This window comes from Drosophila navojoa, chromosome 3 (genome assembly GCF_054131105.1).
Source record: "Drosophila navojoa isolate 15081-1374.11 chromosome 3, UAZ_NAV_1.0, whole genome shotgun sequence".
NCBI classification, from domain to species: Eukaryota; Metazoa; Arthropoda; class Insecta; order Diptera; family Drosophilidae; genus Drosophila; species Drosophila navojoa.
The window spans coordinates 24303062-24321710 of NC_142891.1; the positions used below are offsets into that span (position 1 = coordinate 24303062).

Below are 18649 nucleotides of genomic sequence, written 5' to 3' on the forward strand. Positions count from 1 at the left end.
TTAAATATTTTTATATATATTTATTATGGTAAGTGAGAAATAAAAGACGAGGAATCCACACATCTCAATGAAGAGATAATTTTTTACTAATTTTAAAATTTGAAAAAAAAATTTTTGACAATTTTGGCGTTAATAAGAGAAATGCGTTCAGAATTTTGATACTATTCACATGATCCATTCACTCTTCTGGTGAGCAAGTATGGTGGAGATTTCGCCCTTACAAAACATTTTATAAGCGAAGACCACCGTTACTACAAAAATATCTAGAAGCAATACGCAGCATGGCTATATAAATGCATATATAAATATATATATATAACACTTGATGTCTATTTATATCCATTACTGCCACAGTGAGTTGACTGTAATCGACTGACCCATGGGATCTGCAAAGAGGGAAGGTCAGTTGGGGATTAATTGGACGAGGATTTCATGGGGCACATACCTCCAGCATATTGTGGATACTCGCTCCGCTTATCGCATCCATCGTTCGGGGTACTGTGATAACTTCAGACTTAGCATTACACGGAGCGCAATGGAGGATGTCATTCGTGGATACTTACTACAGGCCGTTGCGGGCTTGCATCTCCCGAGCTCTTCGACTTTGGCGTTCTGTGCAGCGATAGGAAAAAGGGTTGTTTGTGACGTGCCGCTGGCGGTAGTTCATGTTACACCCGTCCCCTTGTAGATGGTCTATATCCGATTTGACGCCGCTATCATAAAAATCGCTCTGGATCCCGCAATTGTTCACATTCGACATGGCAGTTTGATCAAAGCTTTTATTTACGGAATTCATCTAATGAAAAAAAACTCGTTTTGAAATAAAAAGAACAAAATACGGTCTCTCAAATTTACCTCGGGATAAAATAGCTGGGGAAATGGCATTTCAATACGATATCCACCAATTTGTGCATTCTCAAAGTAATCCATTTTTTTTTACAATTAACAAACTGAACCTGGATTATACAGTTAATAAATATCGCCTCTGCCAAAATATGGAAAATTTGTAGGTCTAATTTTAAGTTGTAGTCAAAGGAAATGTTCTGAATGAATGAAATTTTTTTAAATTTCAGCTCATGAGAAATCATTGACTGCGAAAAGCCAACTTGATTTGAAAATTTTTCTCTACAGAGAAGGCATACTAAATAAAAATATATGTATATATATAATAAAAATGTATATATATTTAAAAAGATAATGAAGATTGGTGGATATATTTGCGTGGCACGACTCTAATTGATCACACAGTTATGAGAACCTAGAGATTTTAAAGAAATTGAGAGGATCTTTAGGATATTTCCTAGTATTTAAAGGCCCATGTTTCTATCTAGGATATCTTTGGGGGCAATGCTCTTTACGTATTTGAATTCATCAAGCAATTGGCCTGTTTTAGATATAACATCTATGGATATATAAATGGGCGTTTGCTCATATGTGATAAATGCAGTTAACTGTATTTTATGAAGATTTCAGCCAATAGAGCAGCTATCCGGCTAGTTAATACAGTTTAAAATGACTACACTGACTCTGCAGTTGATAACTCTTCAAGAACTAATTGACTCTTATTGCTAGATAACTCCCCCATTTCTTCTGCCTATAAGAACTCAAAGTTGATTATTGACGAATGTATATACAGATACTTTATTGATGCAATTTGATATAATTTAAATGGATTTAGGTGTGAAAAGTGCTATTGCAACTCGAAAGCAGTTTGTTGCTTAAATCTATTGTGAATGACAGCAGTTGATTGATGATTCTGCTTGGGTCTTGGCCTCTTTCCAAAACATTCCTTTCATATCTTTACAGTTGCTCGCCCCACAGCACATACAGAGATCTCTGGCATCTCTCAGCATTAGCAGCATCCATTGCAACCGCAGCAGCCGCAGGCTGGCTTACAGCAAGGTGGACTGCAGATGTGGAATATAGAATGATTATTTTATTTATTATGTAGTGAAAAAATAAACTATTATTTCACACTCACTCGTTTAAGCCATTGCGTGCATGCCTCTCCCGCTCTCGCTGCTTTTCCCGCATGGCGTAGCGATAGGCCGCGTTGCTAATGAAGAATTGCGGCGGCGCCGGCACCTTTTTGCATCCATAGCACATATTGCAAAAATTTCAATTTAGAATCGGAAAAAGGGCCGGAAAAAAGGAAAATTTTGAAAATTCAAGCTCTGCTTTCGTCAAACAGAACTCAAAGACTGACTAAGGAGATCGAACATTTCGAAGGGATGAAAAGAGTCGGAAGCAAAGCTAACTGGATCTAGAATTTAGAATTGGGATATTACATAAACTGTAATACTCACATATGCGGTGTCATAAAATACATAATGCAATGCAGAGTCAGGAGAGATCATATAGCTAAGATACTTTAGGAAACATTCTCAGATTCAACTGGGAAAGTTGTAATAAAAAAGCAAATTTGTATTTTCTATTGACATCTGAGCATTTTATTTGTTTATTATAAAAAAGCAAGTCAAAGGTAACAATTGTTGAGTCGAATCCACACTAGGGACTAGTAATACGGATTGCCGCCCTGGCGGGGCTGGCCATACATCTGACCCTCGGGACCGCCTATGCCGGGGAGCGAGTTGTAGTAGTCGCCATTGCCACGGCCCGAACGCTGATCCGTTGGCGAGCTAAATATATGGGATATATACATATAAATATATATAGGAGCAGTAAACTAGATAATCCTTTCGGCTAACTCACTAGAGTCCATTGCGGGAATTCATCTCTCTCAAGACCTTTGAATAACGAAGTGGGCTGCGGTAACCAGGACCGCCAAAGGAAGCGGAGCCGCCTTGGCAGTTCCTGCCGTCGTCATAGGACTGCATCCCGCCGCCATAACCACCACGTGACTGCATATAATCTTGGCCCATTTCCGGGGCCTGTCCGTCAGGGGCTGACATTCCGTAGCCCTCCATCGACTGGTATGGGCCACCGCCGTTTCCTTGACCGTAATCCATATTTCAATTTGTTATTCTTATATTTTCTTTTCTTGTATTGTATGTTTTTTTATTTTTCCTCAAGTATATTTTTTTCCGAAAAGTGAACTCAAATTTAGATTAAAACAAAAATGTGTTTTTTTTTTGGCTCTTTGCTGTCCGAAACCTGAAATTAAAATGAAACGTAAAGGCAGAGCGTAGAGCCTATACAACTCGGAATCGATTTCATGGCTAGTTTGATTTGGAAATATGTGAGGAAAATACAAATATATAAAATCCAAAGTTTTCCTTGAGAAGTGAATGGAAAATGCTTTATCGACTCGTTTTAGCCATCTCTCCATCCAGATTGGATTTCTAGAAAATGGAAAAGTCTTGAATAGGTCTTTAAAATCAATTCCCTCAGATATATGAACTATTCTTAGTCATCTCTCAATACTAAGACGATTTCTATTAAATGAAATCTCATTCACATCATCTTATAATGGAATAAGACGTCCTAAATCTAAAACATCTTTCAATTGAAAAAGGGAAAAATGCCTAGTGAGCTCTACATTAACATTTTCCAATTATGAGTCCATTTCTCGGCCGTCTCTTGGCCCATTCGGATGTCTTATCGCCTCGGACGCAGAGCAGGCGCAAAGTTTTTGTCAAAAAAATTTGCCATAATGGAAATCAAAATGTTGCCATCTAGCTCTGCACCACAGCCCGCACCGCCTTCACAGGCTGCCCCTGTGCCTGCCTGCATTGGAGCCAATGAATATGCAGAAGGTGCAGCTAGTCGAATAATTAAAATCGAGCCGGTTGCTCGCCTGCCTGCTCGCTCGCTCGCTCGCTTGGAGGATTACGCCGGCGCTGCCTGGCAGATACGGCAAACACTTTACGGTCGACAATTAAGTGCGCCTCGTAATCTGTCTGTCGTAATTATGGGCTCCGCGGCGTATTTATCTGCTGCAATTAGCGCCGTGCACGAGTCGCGTATATATTTCACAGATCCAAAGATTGAATTGCCCAGACCAATTTGCATGCGCTCTGCATCGCTGCCTGCTCCTTGCGAGCCCTAAGGACACACCGCCACCAGTACCAACTCCTGCACGAGCAGCATAAGCAGAAGCAACGACTGCTCAAGTTTATGTCCTTAATTAAATTTCGCTCAGGACAACAACAAATATGGAATTGTAAATGGCAATCGTAGGTAACTGATCAGCTCTAGGAATATTAAAGATTTTAGGTATGCTCAGATTGCCGTTAGCTGACTTTAAGTTGCGCCTGCGCAAATATGGAATGTGGATTGAATGACTGCTTGTTTGACTGATTGAATAACTATTTAATTGACTGGCGGATTGAACAAATCCTCTAAAATGATTGCTTAACAGAAATCGCCCTACTGATTAGCAGAAGAACACACTACATTAACAGAATTATGTTAGCTAACAACACATTAACAGAATTATGTTAGGTAACAACCCAGCAAGCAATTGGAAGACTGTTTTAACAGAAATCGTCTTGATGAGTCTTTTTTGAGTCCCCTTGACGATTAAAAAACGATCTAATCTCCTGGGCGATCGAAAGAAGACTCATAAATGACCCTTTCATATGCTCAAAGTATGATTGCTATGAAATACAAAAGCGAAATGCAAAGCAATCGCCAAATGATCGTGCAGGTGATTAAAATATGATCGTTGCTTGCTTTTGCTTTGTTTCTATGCACTCATATTCTGGTTGCTTGGCTGATCCAAAAGCGATTCTTATCTAAGTTAAACGGCACTTTTTCTTAAGCACATGCCGAAATGCGCAAATTTTGTCATTCGATCGTGAAAGTGCAAGTGAAGTGCAAGTGCGAAGTGCAAACATAATACATAAACATTATCAAATAAATAAGGTGATTATGTCAGTCAAACAATTGCATCGCGTGGCCAAAAGAGGGGCCCATAAACTACTATTTCCTGAAAAGGAAATTTTGTATTAATTAATATTTTCCCTTTTAGATATTGCTACAAAAGCATTTTGTCCATGCCAATGACAGGCTGGCGAAGCGTAGGCGTTTAGAGTTAGTTTAGATTTAGTTAGTTTAGAGTTAGTTGTTATTTTTTAAGATAACATACATATGTATATATAGTAAATGAAAATTATATTAATAAAAAAATTATTTTCGTTGCAAATTATTGAAATTTTCATTCGAATATGAGTTAGAAATGATAAAATTAAGGCTCTTTTTTGATTAAAAGATGACTCGTGGAAGACACTTTTATGATTAAAAGATGACTCGTAGAAGACTCTTTTATGATTAAAAAAAAGAGTCATAAGCGACTTATCAAGAAGAGTCGCGGCTAGGGTACCATTTTTTCCCGACAGAACAGTCTTTTATGATCAGAAAATGAGCGCAAATATGACTATTTTCAATCGTCGCGCGAGTCTTTTAAGACTCACTTATGCTCTGTTAAACTCAAAAATGCTGGGTGTTAACACACATTAACAGAATTATGTTAGCTAAAAACACACTGTTAGCTAACATAATTCTGTTAATGTAGTGTGTTCTCAATAAAGCTCTAATATGTTCGCCAGTTGCTCTTCAACAAATTCCATATTGTATGTATAGAAATTGTGTTCATTTAATTTACTATAAATATAAGCACTTTATCTAGCATATAATCTGCATATCTGGAATATTTTACCTACGCCCAACTACAACTATACATACTCTAGACTTACTCAACTGAATTATTGTGATATTTCCCTCTTTGGTCTTTATTAAAACTAAAATTTCTGTACAATTGGCAGCTTAATTAAACAAATTTTACATTGAGCTCGAATCAACTCCAGGGCTTTATCTGCCCAGGGCGAAGGGTTCGCTGGACGAGGTCTTCACGTAGAAGATGCCCCGCTTGGGCACAGAGGGCTCGCCGCCCATGCGCTGGGTTTGTCGCTGGCGCTTGTCACACTGCCATTTGCCACCCTCGCGCTTGCAGGGCGTGCCCCAGAAGCCGCTGGGCGAGTTGATGGACTCGGCGAACATCTGGTAGGCGCGTATGTGGGAGCAGCCCAGATAGAAGCAGTTGCGCTGATAGAGTCCATAGTTCGGATAGAAGGTGGCGCTGCCCGTGGGCTTGAGGAAGCCAAAGTTGCCGCTGGTGTGCATGGACTCCACGTAGTTGGCATCGCTGGCATCGATGCGGAACTGGGCACTGCGATGCCGGAACTTGGGTCCGGCCGGGTCCAGGGCGAAGATCGTGTTGTACTGCTCCGGCTTGAGGTATTTGCCCGCTGCGCCGGCTATCTGTGCGCCCAGAGAGTGGCCGATCAGGTAGATGTCGTCGTAGCGTGCATGGAACTGGCGGTGCAGCTCGCGCGTGAACTGGACCAGCTGGGCGCCCATCCCCTCGATTAGCTTCACCACCGAGAAGTAGTTGATGTTGGCCGAGCTGGCGCTCCAGTCCGTCACAATCACATTGTAGTCGCCGTGCTTCAGGTAGGCATTCTTCACGTCCCGATTGAAGGAGCCGCGCGACTGGCTCATCCAGCCGTGCACGATGAGCCGTGTGGGCAGCGAGCTATTAAAGCCGGCGTCCCGCCACTTCTGCTCGTTGCGGAAGTCCAGCTCGCGCCCGCACTCGGGAAACTCGCGCTTGAACAAGTAGAACTGCATGCGGTGCCGAGGCGTGCCGAAGGGATTCAGATTAACGGCGATCTTCTTAAGGAACGACAAGTCCAGGAAGCTGCCAATGCCACGTGGCTCGCTCAGGTCGTTGTCGCACTTATTCCACACACGATGCTCGGCGCCCTCGTACTCGTCCGCCTCCAATGTGGCCAGCAAATCGTCGGGCTCTTCCACGTCAAAGTTGCCCCGGATCTCAAAGTCCACCTCGTCAGGGTCGCGCAGCAAGCCCATAAACTCGTCCATCTCAGCCTCATAGTCTCCAGCGATATTGTTATTGCTCTGAGCTGAATCACACAAGAGATCAGGATTAAGGATTGCTGCCTAGGCCGTAAGGCAATCTTCACTTACCACGGGCTGCAGTTAGCAGCAACAGCGCGACGATAAATGATTTCGAGTTCATGTTGAATCAATCAGCTCTATGTCGGATCCACTGCACTGGTGTAGCGACTATTAGACTCTGTTACGTGTGATCAGTTCAAACGCTTCTTTTATATACATTAATAGGTGACTGACACCAGTAAAGAGTTGATCTAACTCAATCTCAGCTATTTGCCATTTTCCCCGCCTGCACAGCCTGCAGCTAAACGCAGTGACTATCTATCTACGTTCGATCGGGCTGGCATTGCCCATGGCACGCGGTCCCCACTAGCAGCTCTACCGGTTCTATATATATTATATATAACTGCATTTATATTGAGAGAGACACATATGAGAGCTTTGAACTTTTGCGAGTCTCGTAGTATTGATGACGTATGGGAATTTCTTTTATTGATTTGGGGCGCTTTACTTTACTTTATAGTTTTATCTCCTATGCATAATGCATATTGTAGTAATGCATAATGCATGAACAGCCAAATGGCATAGGTGTAAATCAGGTATAGTCGAGACTTAACTCAACAGCAATGCAATGACATTTAGTGTAGCTCAACAGATGCTTTGACTGAAGCGCGCCTTTGTCTCAGTCTTTGAATGAAATGGTTTTTTTCCCGAGTTCGTGTAAGTTCCAGATTCATCATTATTATATCGTCATAGTTAGTTAGATAATATTTAATTGTTAAATAAATTACTTGACAATTTAAAATTTGTTCTCAATGTAATAAAACTATTAGTTTTTTAATTAATTATAAATTATTTAAATATATGTACATTAAACACAATATACAATAACAAATCAATCTATTAATGTAATATTAAAAAATGTGTAAATATCAATATAGTATTTAAATTTTTAATCTTTGTTATTATCTATTATTTTTTACAGGTATTTAACGTTAAATTTTCGAATTAACTTAATCAACAAAATGTAACGCATTTGCACCTTGTGTTTTGTATCCATCAGCTTTGGACCGATAGCAAATTTTTGTTTGCCAAATGGCAGCACTTACTCTTTCATGGTGGCATCACCATATATCGATATAGTATCGATAGATTGTGGCCTGCATTGCCTATGTTATTAATAACAAAGATCAAATCGCTTGCCGTGAAGAAAGCCGCACTCGCGGCTAAAACTAATCAATAAAATGAATATAGACGACGTAATATATTTGTTATGCCTGCTGGCCTGCATAGGCGCTGGCAGCTATGTGCGAAAACTTCGCGATGAGACGCAACGCAAATACGTATGCTCCATTCTCGGCCTCATTGTTGTTGTTGTCGTCTCGGGCTTCCATAGCCTGCACTGCGCCATATCCGTCGCCCTGGGCACAGCCAGTGTGCTCTTGGTGCACCCCAGGTAAGTGTAGTATTGATCTCAGATATTCATAGATTAATATGTAATTTCATAATTCCAGCAACTGCCATGTAGTTACTTTTGTCGTTATGTTTGGCTATTTAGTGTTCTTCCGGCTCGTTTACCTCTTCGGCCTGCCTCCTGTGCCTGGGCCAACAAATATGATACAAATGTTGCTCACCCTCAAGGTTAGTTGCATAACCATCTATGACTTAGAAACGAGCAGCTATTAAACTACTTTCTTAGGTATCTGGCATTGCGTTCGAGAAAACTGCAGCCTGGAAGCGCATTCGCGCTTGCGATGAGCGGCAGAACAATGAACAGCAGGAGGCCAACAGCGATCCCAGCCTAAATGTCACCAGCTATGATCTCAGCTTGCAGCAGCTGACTGCAACGGAGATTGTGCTGTATAGCTTCAATTACGTTGGTGTGCTGACAGGTCAGTGTATAGTGCTCCCAAATAATATATGCAGCTCACTTGAAGCAAGCTCTATAGACTCTTTAGAATACTGTCAGCTTATTGCCAAGTAATCGACTGTGTATTCAGTGTAGTTGCACATAAATTATTTGGTTCATATGCATGCAAATTGTGTGTCTTCAACTCGGTGGCCCGTACAATTGAACGACTTGCAATCGTTGTGTCAAAGTCCATTTACCCAGGTGTTTGAATTTTTACAGATAGTAAAAATGTTACGGCTGATTATCACTAGAGGTTAATAATCGTCATGTGTATGTCTTAAAAGCCTTATCGGAGTGAAAATTCGGCCTATCATTTTTTTTTTTTTATAAAAAAAAAAAAAAAAGAAAATTGTAAAAGCTGAGAAGGTCTGTCTACTTTTAAATTACTTTTTGCAATTGGTAATACTGGTTAACTATAACATCTTTAGTTGCTTGTATAGATATAGCTTACAAAAAGCTAATTGATACACAATTGTACTTTCAGGCCTGTCTTCAAACCTGATTGACATAAAATTGCATTTTTGCATGCAAAACTTCCACTATTCTAAATCAAAAACAAATATTAATAATACCAAATATTTTTAAATCACAATATCAATAACAACAACATTTTGCTACTTTCAGGTCCCTATTATCGCTATCGCACTTACCGGGACTACTTTGAAACGCCGTTCAAAGATTATGCGCCTTGCGTGCCGGCCACCATTCAGCAGCTCAAGGCAGCCGTGTTCTACTGCAGTCTTTATCTGTTGGCCAACTACCTTTGGCCACTAGAAGTGAGTAAGAACAGGAAGGGAAACCTTATAATAAAAAACTGGAAAATTAATAATGCTATAAAATGTAGTATGCGATGAGCGATGAGTTCTACAATGATCGATCCGTTATCTACCGTGTGTTGTACGTGTGGCCCACGTTCTTTATCTTCCGCGCCCGCATCTACACTGGCCTGACGTTGAGCGAATGCGTCTGTACGATGGCCGGATTTGGCGCGTATCCCGATGATGCGGATACCAACAACGGCGAGGGGCCACGAAAGCCGTACCAGAATATGATTAAAGATGCCGAAAAGCATAGCTACAATTTCACAACAATTGTCAACACACGAGTGCTGGATGTGGAGCGCTGCTGGACCTTCCGCGAGGGCATGAAGCATTGGAATGTCTGCGTGCAATATTGGCTGGCGGTGAATGTGTATAAACTGTTTCCCATCAAGAAATATAGGTGAGTATGTCCTGGATGCACAGAGATCATTATAATGCTGACTTTTGCTGTCAATTTCAGAACGGGTGCCATTTTCCTCTGCTCAGCGTATTGGCATGGCTTCCGGCCGGGACACTATTTCTGCATCATGGGCGCACCTTTCTATGTGATTATGGAGGATACGTGGCACAAGCTGGTGCGCAAGGATGCTGTTGGTATGCGTCGCACCGTCATTGATGTTATCTTTTGGATCTGCAAGTGGTTTGGCTTCAGCTATCTGGGCACAGCCTTTTTGCTGTCCTCCTTCGACAACATTTGGCGTTTCTATAGTTCCGTCTACCACATTGGCTACATTACCTGGGCCCTTCTGGTTGTCGTGGGTCTCTATCTCACCAAGCTAAAGAAGTCCGCGGAGCGCAAAGCGAAACGTGCTGCCGATTCCATTGCAGCAGCTGGAGAGCCCGGCGCAGTCAAGCAAAAGGCGCAGTAAGAGATTTCCACAGCTAAGCAGCCGAACACATACATTTCAAAGTTAAATGCTGCAACTATTCGTGTTCCACTTTCTATATATGTATATTTAGAGATTCGTAGTCAGATATTTAGACCTATATGATTTTCTTATATATCAATGAAATTAAAAGGATAAGCGAACAATTTGGATGATTAGGACAACAAGCAAAGTCTTGGCAAACTATTTAGGATAGACTTTGAAAATTATATATATATATATATAATAATTTTGTTAAGTATGTGCAGCAAAAACTTCCTTATAATATTTTCAGGTTATATTGATTTAAAAAAACATGCATGAACAAAACTTAAAATACTTATGAACTGTAAATACTAAACAAAAAAACTTATTCAATGCAACAACTTGTTGCTGATAACTGTTTATATATAGAATTATTAATTGGTTACTTATCTTGCATATGTTATACAGATATTCTTTATACAATCAGAGATGTCTTCTGGCAGTTACACAGATCCATAATTACTTTTAAACCACTTACAGGTTGAGGGTATCTACGAACATTTTAATCAAATCAATTGATATTTTAACTGAACAATTTAAACTTTATACAAAGTTTGTTAAGCAATAAAATACCATCATTTATTAACAAGCTCTATTTAGGAAGCCAAAGATTGAATAATCCTATAGATGCAATATTATTTAAAAAATAAAAACAACTTTACGAACAAATTTTCCAGTAGGGGCCATATACCAATATCTAATAGTTCTGCTGTGCTATAAACATTATATTATGATCAACTATCCAAAAAGTTAGAAAACCAATTATAGAATTTTTTAAATCAAATAAACAAATACTTTTTTTTAGTATATTAATTAATCAAAACGAAATCGTGCGATTCTGTAGTATACAAGAGCTTTATAATAATAATTATTATTTAAGATATTTTGTGCGGTAGCTGAAATCCATAAAAAACATTAATTTTATTTATATAAAATTTTATTGCGGAATTATTTTTGAGAAACAATATATATTTTAAAATTAAAATACATTCTTAGCAGACTATAGTCCTTCTTGTCTATAAATTTAGTGTCAAACTTATTCACGAATATTTAACAACAGATTGAGATTGATTGAGATTGACTTCGATGTGTGCAAATTGAAAAAGGAAAAACCTAGATGTACAAAAGATTTGGTTAATACAAACAAAATATATAATAAAATTTGGGTGTAAATAAATTGCTGTTTTGTGTTTCCATTTCTACTGAATGCAAATTAAATAGCGAAAAAAAAATACTAAAACAATGAACTAAATATGTTATTTGGTTGATTTTATAATGGATATTCTGCTGTTTGTTTAATTTATATTCGATACCAGCTCGAATTTGGTCTAAATTCAATGCGTTTCGTTTTCAGTTTCATAAATTTAGTATCTTCAAATGTGGAGCATGGCAAGAGATATCGCTGGAGCCGTGGCGAGTGTCAGGCCGTGGTGGGCTCATCGGTGACCAGCGAGAGGCGACGCTTCACGTCCTGTGTGGTGTTGTAGGCGCCGCAATTGACGCACTTGAGCCCAATGAAATGGAATTTGGTTTTAGAAGTCTGCAAGGAAGGAGCATATGTAGTTCAATGCGGAGTCAGTGGTACGGATGGGCGCCTCACCTTGTGGCAATCGTTGCAGAAGATGTGCACACGCTGATTCTCATACTTGAGCGGAATGGGCATGCGCAGCGCCTGCGCATCCAGATACTCCCACAGCGCCGTCATGTCAATCAGCGACGTCTGGCAGGTGGGGCAGGTGTAGTGACCCGATGCCAGCAGCTGATCGAAGCACATCTTGTGCAGCAAGTGGCCGCAGTCCGGAATGTGGCACGGAATGCGCGAGGTGTGTATGTCGCCCAGGCAGACGGGGCAGTGCGAGCGCGAAATGTTCTCCACGCACTGCAAAGTGGAGGACATCAAAGCAGCATTATTATTGTTGATTTCAATAAAAAAAAACATCCTTAAGATATATAAAGTTTATACAAAAATTAATCATAATCTCTCCGAACGCCATTTTAAGCGCACCGATCTTGAGCACTGCTAAAGCTAGAGACCTTTAATTACTAATATAAATATATGCACTAAAAAACTTAGCAAAACTAAAGTGTTCATCTTCATTTAAATTTGTACTACCCAAATATCGACAAATTATCGTCTGATATTCAAATTAACTCTTTCAATTAGAGCTGGAATACTGGAGTCAAATCTACACAGATGCTGAGGATATAAATCTCTGCTTATCTTAAGTTTGATTCTGGAGAAAACACAGTTGAAACGTCGTTAATTTGAGTGCATCTCATTATATATATACTATATGTATGCCATATATATGGTATCTTTTAGTCGAGCAATTTCATCGGGCATGTTGCTTTCCTTTCGTTTTTGTAAATAGCAGATTTTGCGATTTCTGCGAGTTTGACTTACCCCACTTAAAAAGCTTTCTACAAACATAAATTCTCAATATTAATTATTACCGGTTTCATTGTAGCTCCACCTGTTCACTGATCATTCAAGTTAGGAATTTCGACAATTTATGTCTTTAACTGAATTTAAAATCAAGCTCAACAACCTTTACCCAGTTGTGTTGATGATTAAGGTCAATATTCAAGGCTAAAGTGTATATATAGATTCGTTTTATGATCTACAATCAATTTGTTTATGAAAATATTGGATTGTAGCCAATATTTTATGTAATATTATTATTGTAACTCAAATATTCATCAAGATCACTAAGCTCAAGATTTTATGTCTGAATGTCTGTGTTGCTATTGGTTATTCAAATGTTGCTTAACTTTTACCAGCCATTATGATATCACCTCATCGATCTATCAACTGCTTACCCTATGTCCATCGATTTTCAGCTGCATCGGCAGACACATGTTGCAGACCTCGCAGTGGAAGAAATTGTGAGCGCCGCCGATGCGGCAAATGCCACAGCCATGACAATGATATTGCTGCTTGTCGGAATCATCAAACAGATTGCAAATGAGGCAAGTGTACTGGAAAGAACAACATCTATCAGCAAGTATTCACACCAAGGGAGAGAGAGAGAGAGTGAGAGAGGGAGGGAGTTTAAGTACTTACCTTGCCGAAGCGTACGCCACACTTCTCACATTGCTCCTGCACCTTCTGCCTCGTATTGCACTCGGAGCAGATGAGTTCCGTTAGAGTCTTGCGATCGAAGTGATGCGATTCGTTCTCGTCATGGCAGAAGCGACACTTGTAGAACTTATCGCAACAGGGTGTCTGATAGGAATAGAAGTAATATATAATAATATATACTAGTAAATTATTGTATTCAGTTTACAGTAATGGATGACAAATCAAGTGAAATTCAGTGTGAATTCAATGTAAATTCGAAGGCAACAATGGAAAGCTGAAAGTACGATTTTTTAGTACGTGATCAAATGTTGCAATGTTCCGTGCAGTTTCATTTATTTTGATATCAGATGTACGACTCGGCTTAAGCTATAGCAGTTGGGGTCAACGTAAACTTGGCACATACTGGTCGTAAGCCCTTTATCTGAATTAGAATCAGAAATCAAATACAAAGAGCGACGAGTCTGGCCAATTAGTGGCAAACACACGTCGCATCATTAGATGTCCGATAATTAATTAGCTTAACACACACACATTAAATGTTTAAATCATTCAGTACAATAGCAATCAGGTAATTGATCGTTAAACTGTAAAAGGTCCAATCGGGCTGACCATGGGATTTTGTAACAATTCTAAAAATGCAAACAAAGATTAGAACATTGCCTAGGCAACATATATGTACATATGTATATATCAGGTAGTTGAATGCTTCTAGATGTTTTTGATAGGCATAAATATTTTAAGTATTTCAAATTTTGTATACTTCATACCCTTGTTCGCAAGTTCGAATTCAACACATTTCGAATAATTGAGATTCGTGCTTTGGAAAAAAAGCGTCACAAATAGTAGTTCTGCTCAGAGTTTATTCCAGTTGAGCACGTCCCACTAGGGATGTTTGTTTGCGTCTCAAGTACAATTTCAATTTATTTCTAGCTACAACTTTATAGAGCATACAAATTCATCGCACCATTAAAATTCAACTACTTCGTTTATTTACGTGATTTATTTAAATATAAATAACTAAATGAGAAAAAACAAGCTTGCTTTAAAAAGTAAAGTACCTTAAAGCCGGTTTCTTTGATTTTCCCACACTCATAATTTTTAAATGAGAATCAAATCATTTGATCACATATAAAGAATGGGCGAACCTATTGGCAGCGGTTAGGTAAAGCCACGACTTAAAAGCGTATCTATGATTTTAATTGATAAGGAAATGTGTTATCGACAAATATGTTTCAATTATAAAATTAAATATTCACTTAAGCATATTATTACAAATCCCTCAGCCCTATTTTTATGTGCTCACAATAAAAAATAAGTGTGAATATTTAACTTAGGCAATAAGCTAAACGCTCGTAATTTATTCAGGTGCTAAATGGGCGCTCACTTTCTGATCTACAACTGCAATAGAATTTATTTGGTTGAGCAAGCTAGACGGCAGCAATTACCACCTAAATTAAATATGAAGCATATTTTGATGAAGAGTAGTCAACTAGAAAATACCCTGCAAACAGCAGATTTTAAACAAGAAACTCTACCACTATAATCGATATTTGTTGGACTCGATATTTTGTAAGAAGTATTGCGTGCTTTCGGCTGCTTATGTTTAGGTACATTTGAGCTGGACTGTTAGCAACATAATTTGTGTTTAGATGCATATAAATTGAAACATCAATTAGGATACCCTCTGGCATGCGCTATGGAGTATATTTTATGTGATCTACATTTTTTCTCATTTGGAGAAGGAGCAGCGTATAGCAATTCCATTTCTGGTTGTGCTTTTGTTATTCTATTTTATACACTAAATATTTTCTATTGTGTTTGTTGTTGTTGTTCACAGCCAAGCGCTAATTCTTCCAATTGAACCAAAATTATGCAATCGCACGAAAAGAAAATTGACTTTGTATCGGAGTGTGTGCGCCTGTGTCTACGTAGTTCTTTTCCTTTTGTAGTCGGCTTCAGGAAGATCGAAATGACAATGAAACCCAGAAGCTGACAATGGGATGCGGGGCTCATATTTAATTTGTCTATATGCTGAACGTAATCAGGGAGATTTTAGTTTAAGAAAGATTTATATGCCTCATAGAACATATATATTTATGGAAATTTTCAATTTTATCTTAAGACTTACCACAAACATGGCGCGTCGCTTGTAGTGCGTGCAGCCGAAACGAAATGTCGTTGGCTGTGTTGCATCAACATTGTTGCTGTCGTGTAAATGTTGCTGCTGTCGCTTGATGTGGGTGATCGCCGCAACATCTTTGTTGACAATGTTGCCAGCTTCCAACGCTGATTCAACAGGACTTTGGACACAGCATTTGTTGTCAACAAAGCTGCTATCGCTAATGTTGCTGCCGTCGCATGTGAGAGCCGGCGTTGAGTGTGATTTACGTAAACAAACAGCAGTGGCTGTTGCTGACGCTGCATTGGTTGTTGTAGTTGTTGTTGATGCTGATATTGTGGCAGCTGTGACTGTGGCAGAGCTGTTGGCAGCAGCACACGATGCCATCGCCGTTGGCGACATAATCAGCTGTTAAAGCTTTTGCTGTTCTTGCCTACTGTTGTTGCTTTTGTCGCCGCACTATCTCAGTTACAATTGCAGTTGCTAAAATAGCTTCGGTGATTATTATGCTAATGATGACGAACGAAGCTGATGATTGTATTCTTGCTGTTTCGGACGAGGCAGCCTCCAGTGAGGTCGCTAGCGACTGCGACTGCTGCGCCGACGACGACGTTGGCGATGAATTTAAATTGAGTTGATTGAGCTTTTTTGTATTGGTAAATGTTTGTACATCAATGCTGGTTTATTATTGCTGTTGTTGTTGCGATATTCTTCACTTTAATTTGTTGCAACCACTATTCTGGTCGATGTTATGTTGATGCTGGTGCAGTAGTCGTCGCTGCTGTTAATTGCTGTCATCGGCACTGGGCTCGGCTTTTCAATTGCTCCAATATTTCAAATAATTTGCCGTTGTCGCTGCCGCTGCCGCTACCGTTGCTGTTGCCGTTGCGACATCAACTGTCGCTTTGTTCGATTTGGAGTCGTGCTTGGAATATGTATGTACATATGTACATACATACATATATGCCTATTCTCTCTGCTTTTGGCTCATCAAGCTGCAGCTACAACAACAAGTACCATCATAACGTACACAACTTTGGCCCTTCTTTGTTTTCATTCGCGTCTCCTGATATTGTTGTTGCTATTCTCAATTCCGTTTTATCACCATCCCCCTTTGAAAACTTTCGTTCGTGTAACTGTTTATATTCATTTCGCGCGTTGTCCACGCCAGCAATTATCAAGCTGTTTCCAAAGCTTTAATAGTTGACAGTGGTTCTAAATATACATACATACATACATTTTAGGTTCGAATATCAATAACATAAATGGATGATGATGATAATTGACCATTTGACATACTTTGCAAACATTGAATGAATTTAAGCAAAGCTTCTAATATTTATATCAATATTAGATTATTAAAGCAAACTGTATTTGAATTTTATCGCTTATTAAGCATATACATATGTATGAATGTGTAGTCAGCTAATTAATTGCATTCTATTTTTCTTCGAGTGAATTTAAAATGTAACTCCATTTATGCACAGTATTCACATGGCTTGTCACACTGTGTGAATACGGCACACTTGTTAATACAATGACGATCTGTGAATGCCTCGTTGAAACTTTCGCTTGCTTTTTCGACTACTGAGCCACCGAACGGAGCTAAGCTTTTCGACGATGAATGAAAAAAAAAAAAAGCACTGTGCAACATGGCTCTGGCACTCTATGCATTCAATGTCAACGACTATTTGCTAACATCTTGTATGTGTTTAATTTAAATACATATGTATGTATGTATGTATTATTATCTTTAGATTCAGCAAGAGCAGATCTGAGTCTTGTTGATTTCGATTTTTATTTTTGCAATTATAAAGCGAACACGCCGACAATAAATATTTAAACACAAATTAAATACGCGAACGCGTAACGATAAAAAGGCCAAGTGGAGGAACAAGACTGTCGACGAACGAACAGTCAAACCAGCTAAGTGACAACAAGAACAAAAACAGCGAAAACAAGCCCGAAATACAAATATCGAATATTAACTTTATCTTTATGCACGCACTGCCAAACGCACGGACCCAGGTGCACACATATGCACATACATATACATATACATTTATAAATCTATATTAGAAACAATCAAATTCAACTAATAGTTTTATTGGAAATGTTTATAATCAAATGTAAATACTCTAAATACTTTATAAACATGTTTCACCCATCACAAATGTATGATTTCGTTTGTGTGTGTGTATATTTATTTTATATTATTTTCACTTATATTTTAGTAATTTTACAAATTTTGTCGAACGTGTGTTTTTGTTGGCAGTAATCTTGGCCCTATTTGAGCACTCAGTATATTTATTTTGTTAATTATAATTGATTTACAAGTGAAGTGAAACACACCACCAAAAAGCACAACAAAACAGCAACAGGCGTCAATTAAATTAAATAAGATGAGTGCACCGCTCAGCGGTTTAAAGTCGCCCTATCTCACTCTCTCTATTTCACTCGACGAGCTTCGCTTCGCGCGGGCTACAAAATTCAACTGACGGCGATATCAACTGATCGCGAACATTGAACTACACATGTGAGAGCTGCGAGAAAAATGCATATGGTATGGGGTTTGTATCGGAGTTTACAAGCCGCTCAGGTGATTATCACATACACCATTTATAAGCATTTCTAATCACTAATTAATGTAGTACATTGAAGTCTTATTTTACTGAAAATACTTGATCGAAAATCTACCAAATTTACTTTTAAGCATATACAAAACTTTGAATTAGCCAAATTGACTCAATAATCGATAAGATTTGAAAAGGACAACTAGAATAAACTTTTACAACGCAAAAATATTTATGTACTTAAGTCACCACAATTTCGTATTTGGTCGGCTGTTTTTTCAGACTCATATTAATGGGTAAAATATTTTTATAATTACAATTCTCGTCTTTTAAATTTTGAACTGCCCGTTTT

At 38.8% G+C, this 18649-nt stretch overlaps 5 protein-coding genes and 2 long non-coding RNA genes across 8 annotated transcripts; 2 read left to right on the forward strand and 5 right to left on the reverse strand.

The window, feature by feature from the left end:
• Window positions 1-54: 54 nt before the first annotated feature.
• On the reverse strand, window positions 55-1067 carry LOC108658381 (uncharacterized). 2 transcript variants are annotated; one of them, XM_030385217.2, is made up of 4 exons: window positions 856-1067; window positions 564-796; window positions 446-507; window positions 55-386 (listed from the first exon to the last, which is right to left on the reverse strand). In XM_030385217.2, exons 1-4 carry the CDS (start codon window positions 928-930, stop codon window positions 343-345), a joined length of 414 nt encoding a protein of 137 aa, XP_030241077.1. In that variant the 5' UTR covers window positions 931-1067; the 3' UTR covers window positions 55-342. The 2 variants fall into 2 exon arrangements, with proteins under 2 accessions (XP_030241077.1, XP_017966539.2); XM_018111050.3 differs by having other exon boundaries at window positions 446-498; window positions 856-1066.
• A 547-nt stretch (window positions 1068-1614) lies between these two features.
• LOC149091918 (uncharacterized) lies at window positions 1615-2308 on the reverse strand. The gene is made up of 2 exons (XR_016196510.1): window positions 1982-2308; window positions 1615-1907 (listed from the first exon to the last, which is right to left on the reverse strand). It is a non-coding gene; the product is annotated as an uncharacterized LOC149091918 (long non-coding RNA).
• Window positions 2309-2427: 119 nt separating this feature from the next.
• LOC115562961 (uncharacterized) lies at window positions 2428-3085 on the reverse strand. The gene is made up of 2 exons (XM_030385218.2): window positions 2713-3085; window positions 2428-2639 (listed from the first exon to the last, which is right to left on the reverse strand). The coding sequence occupies exons 1-2, from the start codon at window positions 2967-2969 to the stop codon at window positions 2516-2518; spliced, it is 381 nt and encodes a 126-aa protein (XP_030241078.1). The 5' UTR covers window positions 2970-3085; the 3' UTR covers window positions 2428-2515.
• Window positions 3086-4409: 1324 nt separating this feature from the next.
• Window positions 4410-4798, forward strand: LOC108658030 (uncharacterized). Its single transcript, XR_003980270.2, has 2 exons — window positions 4410-4609; window positions 4725-4798. It is a non-coding gene; the product is annotated as an uncharacterized LOC108658030 (long non-coding RNA).
• Window positions 4799-5668: 870 nt separating this feature from the next.
• On the reverse strand, window positions 5669-7179 carry LOC115562950 (phospholipase A1). Its single transcript, XM_030385205.2, has 2 exons — window positions 6952-7179; window positions 5669-6887 (listed from the first exon to the last, which is right to left on the reverse strand). Exons 1-2 carry the CDS (start codon window positions 7001-7003, stop codon window positions 5773-5775), a joined length of 1167 nt encoding a protein of 388 aa, XP_030241065.1. The 5' UTR covers window positions 7004-7179; the 3' UTR covers window positions 5669-5772.
• An 855-nt stretch (window positions 7180-8034) lies between these two features.
• On the forward strand, window positions 8035-10716 carry frj (membrane bound O-acyltransferase domain containing farjavit). The gene is made up of 6 exons (XM_030385202.2): window positions 8035-8335; window positions 8394-8520; window positions 8579-8771; window positions 9416-9567; window positions 9636-10012; window positions 10073-10716. Exons 1-6 carry the CDS (start codon window positions 8124-8126, stop codon window positions 10479-10481), a joined length of 1470 nt encoding a protein of 489 aa, XP_030241062.1. The 5' UTR covers window positions 8035-8123; the 3' UTR covers window positions 10482-10716.
• Window positions 10717-11442: 726 nt separating this feature from the next.
• Rchy1 (Ring finger and CHY zinc finger domain containing 1) lies at window positions 11443-16979 on the reverse strand. Its single transcript, XM_030385207.2, has 5 exons — window positions 15734-16979; window positions 13588-13749; window positions 13344-13502; window positions 12124-12402; window positions 11443-12063 (listed from the first exon to the last, which is right to left on the reverse strand). Exons 1-5 carry the CDS (start codon window positions 16124-16126, stop codon window positions 11944-11946), a joined length of 1113 nt encoding a protein of 370 aa, XP_030241067.1. The 5' UTR covers window positions 16127-16979; the 3' UTR covers window positions 11443-11943.
• Between the last annotated feature and the right edge of the window lie 1670 nt (window positions 16980-18649).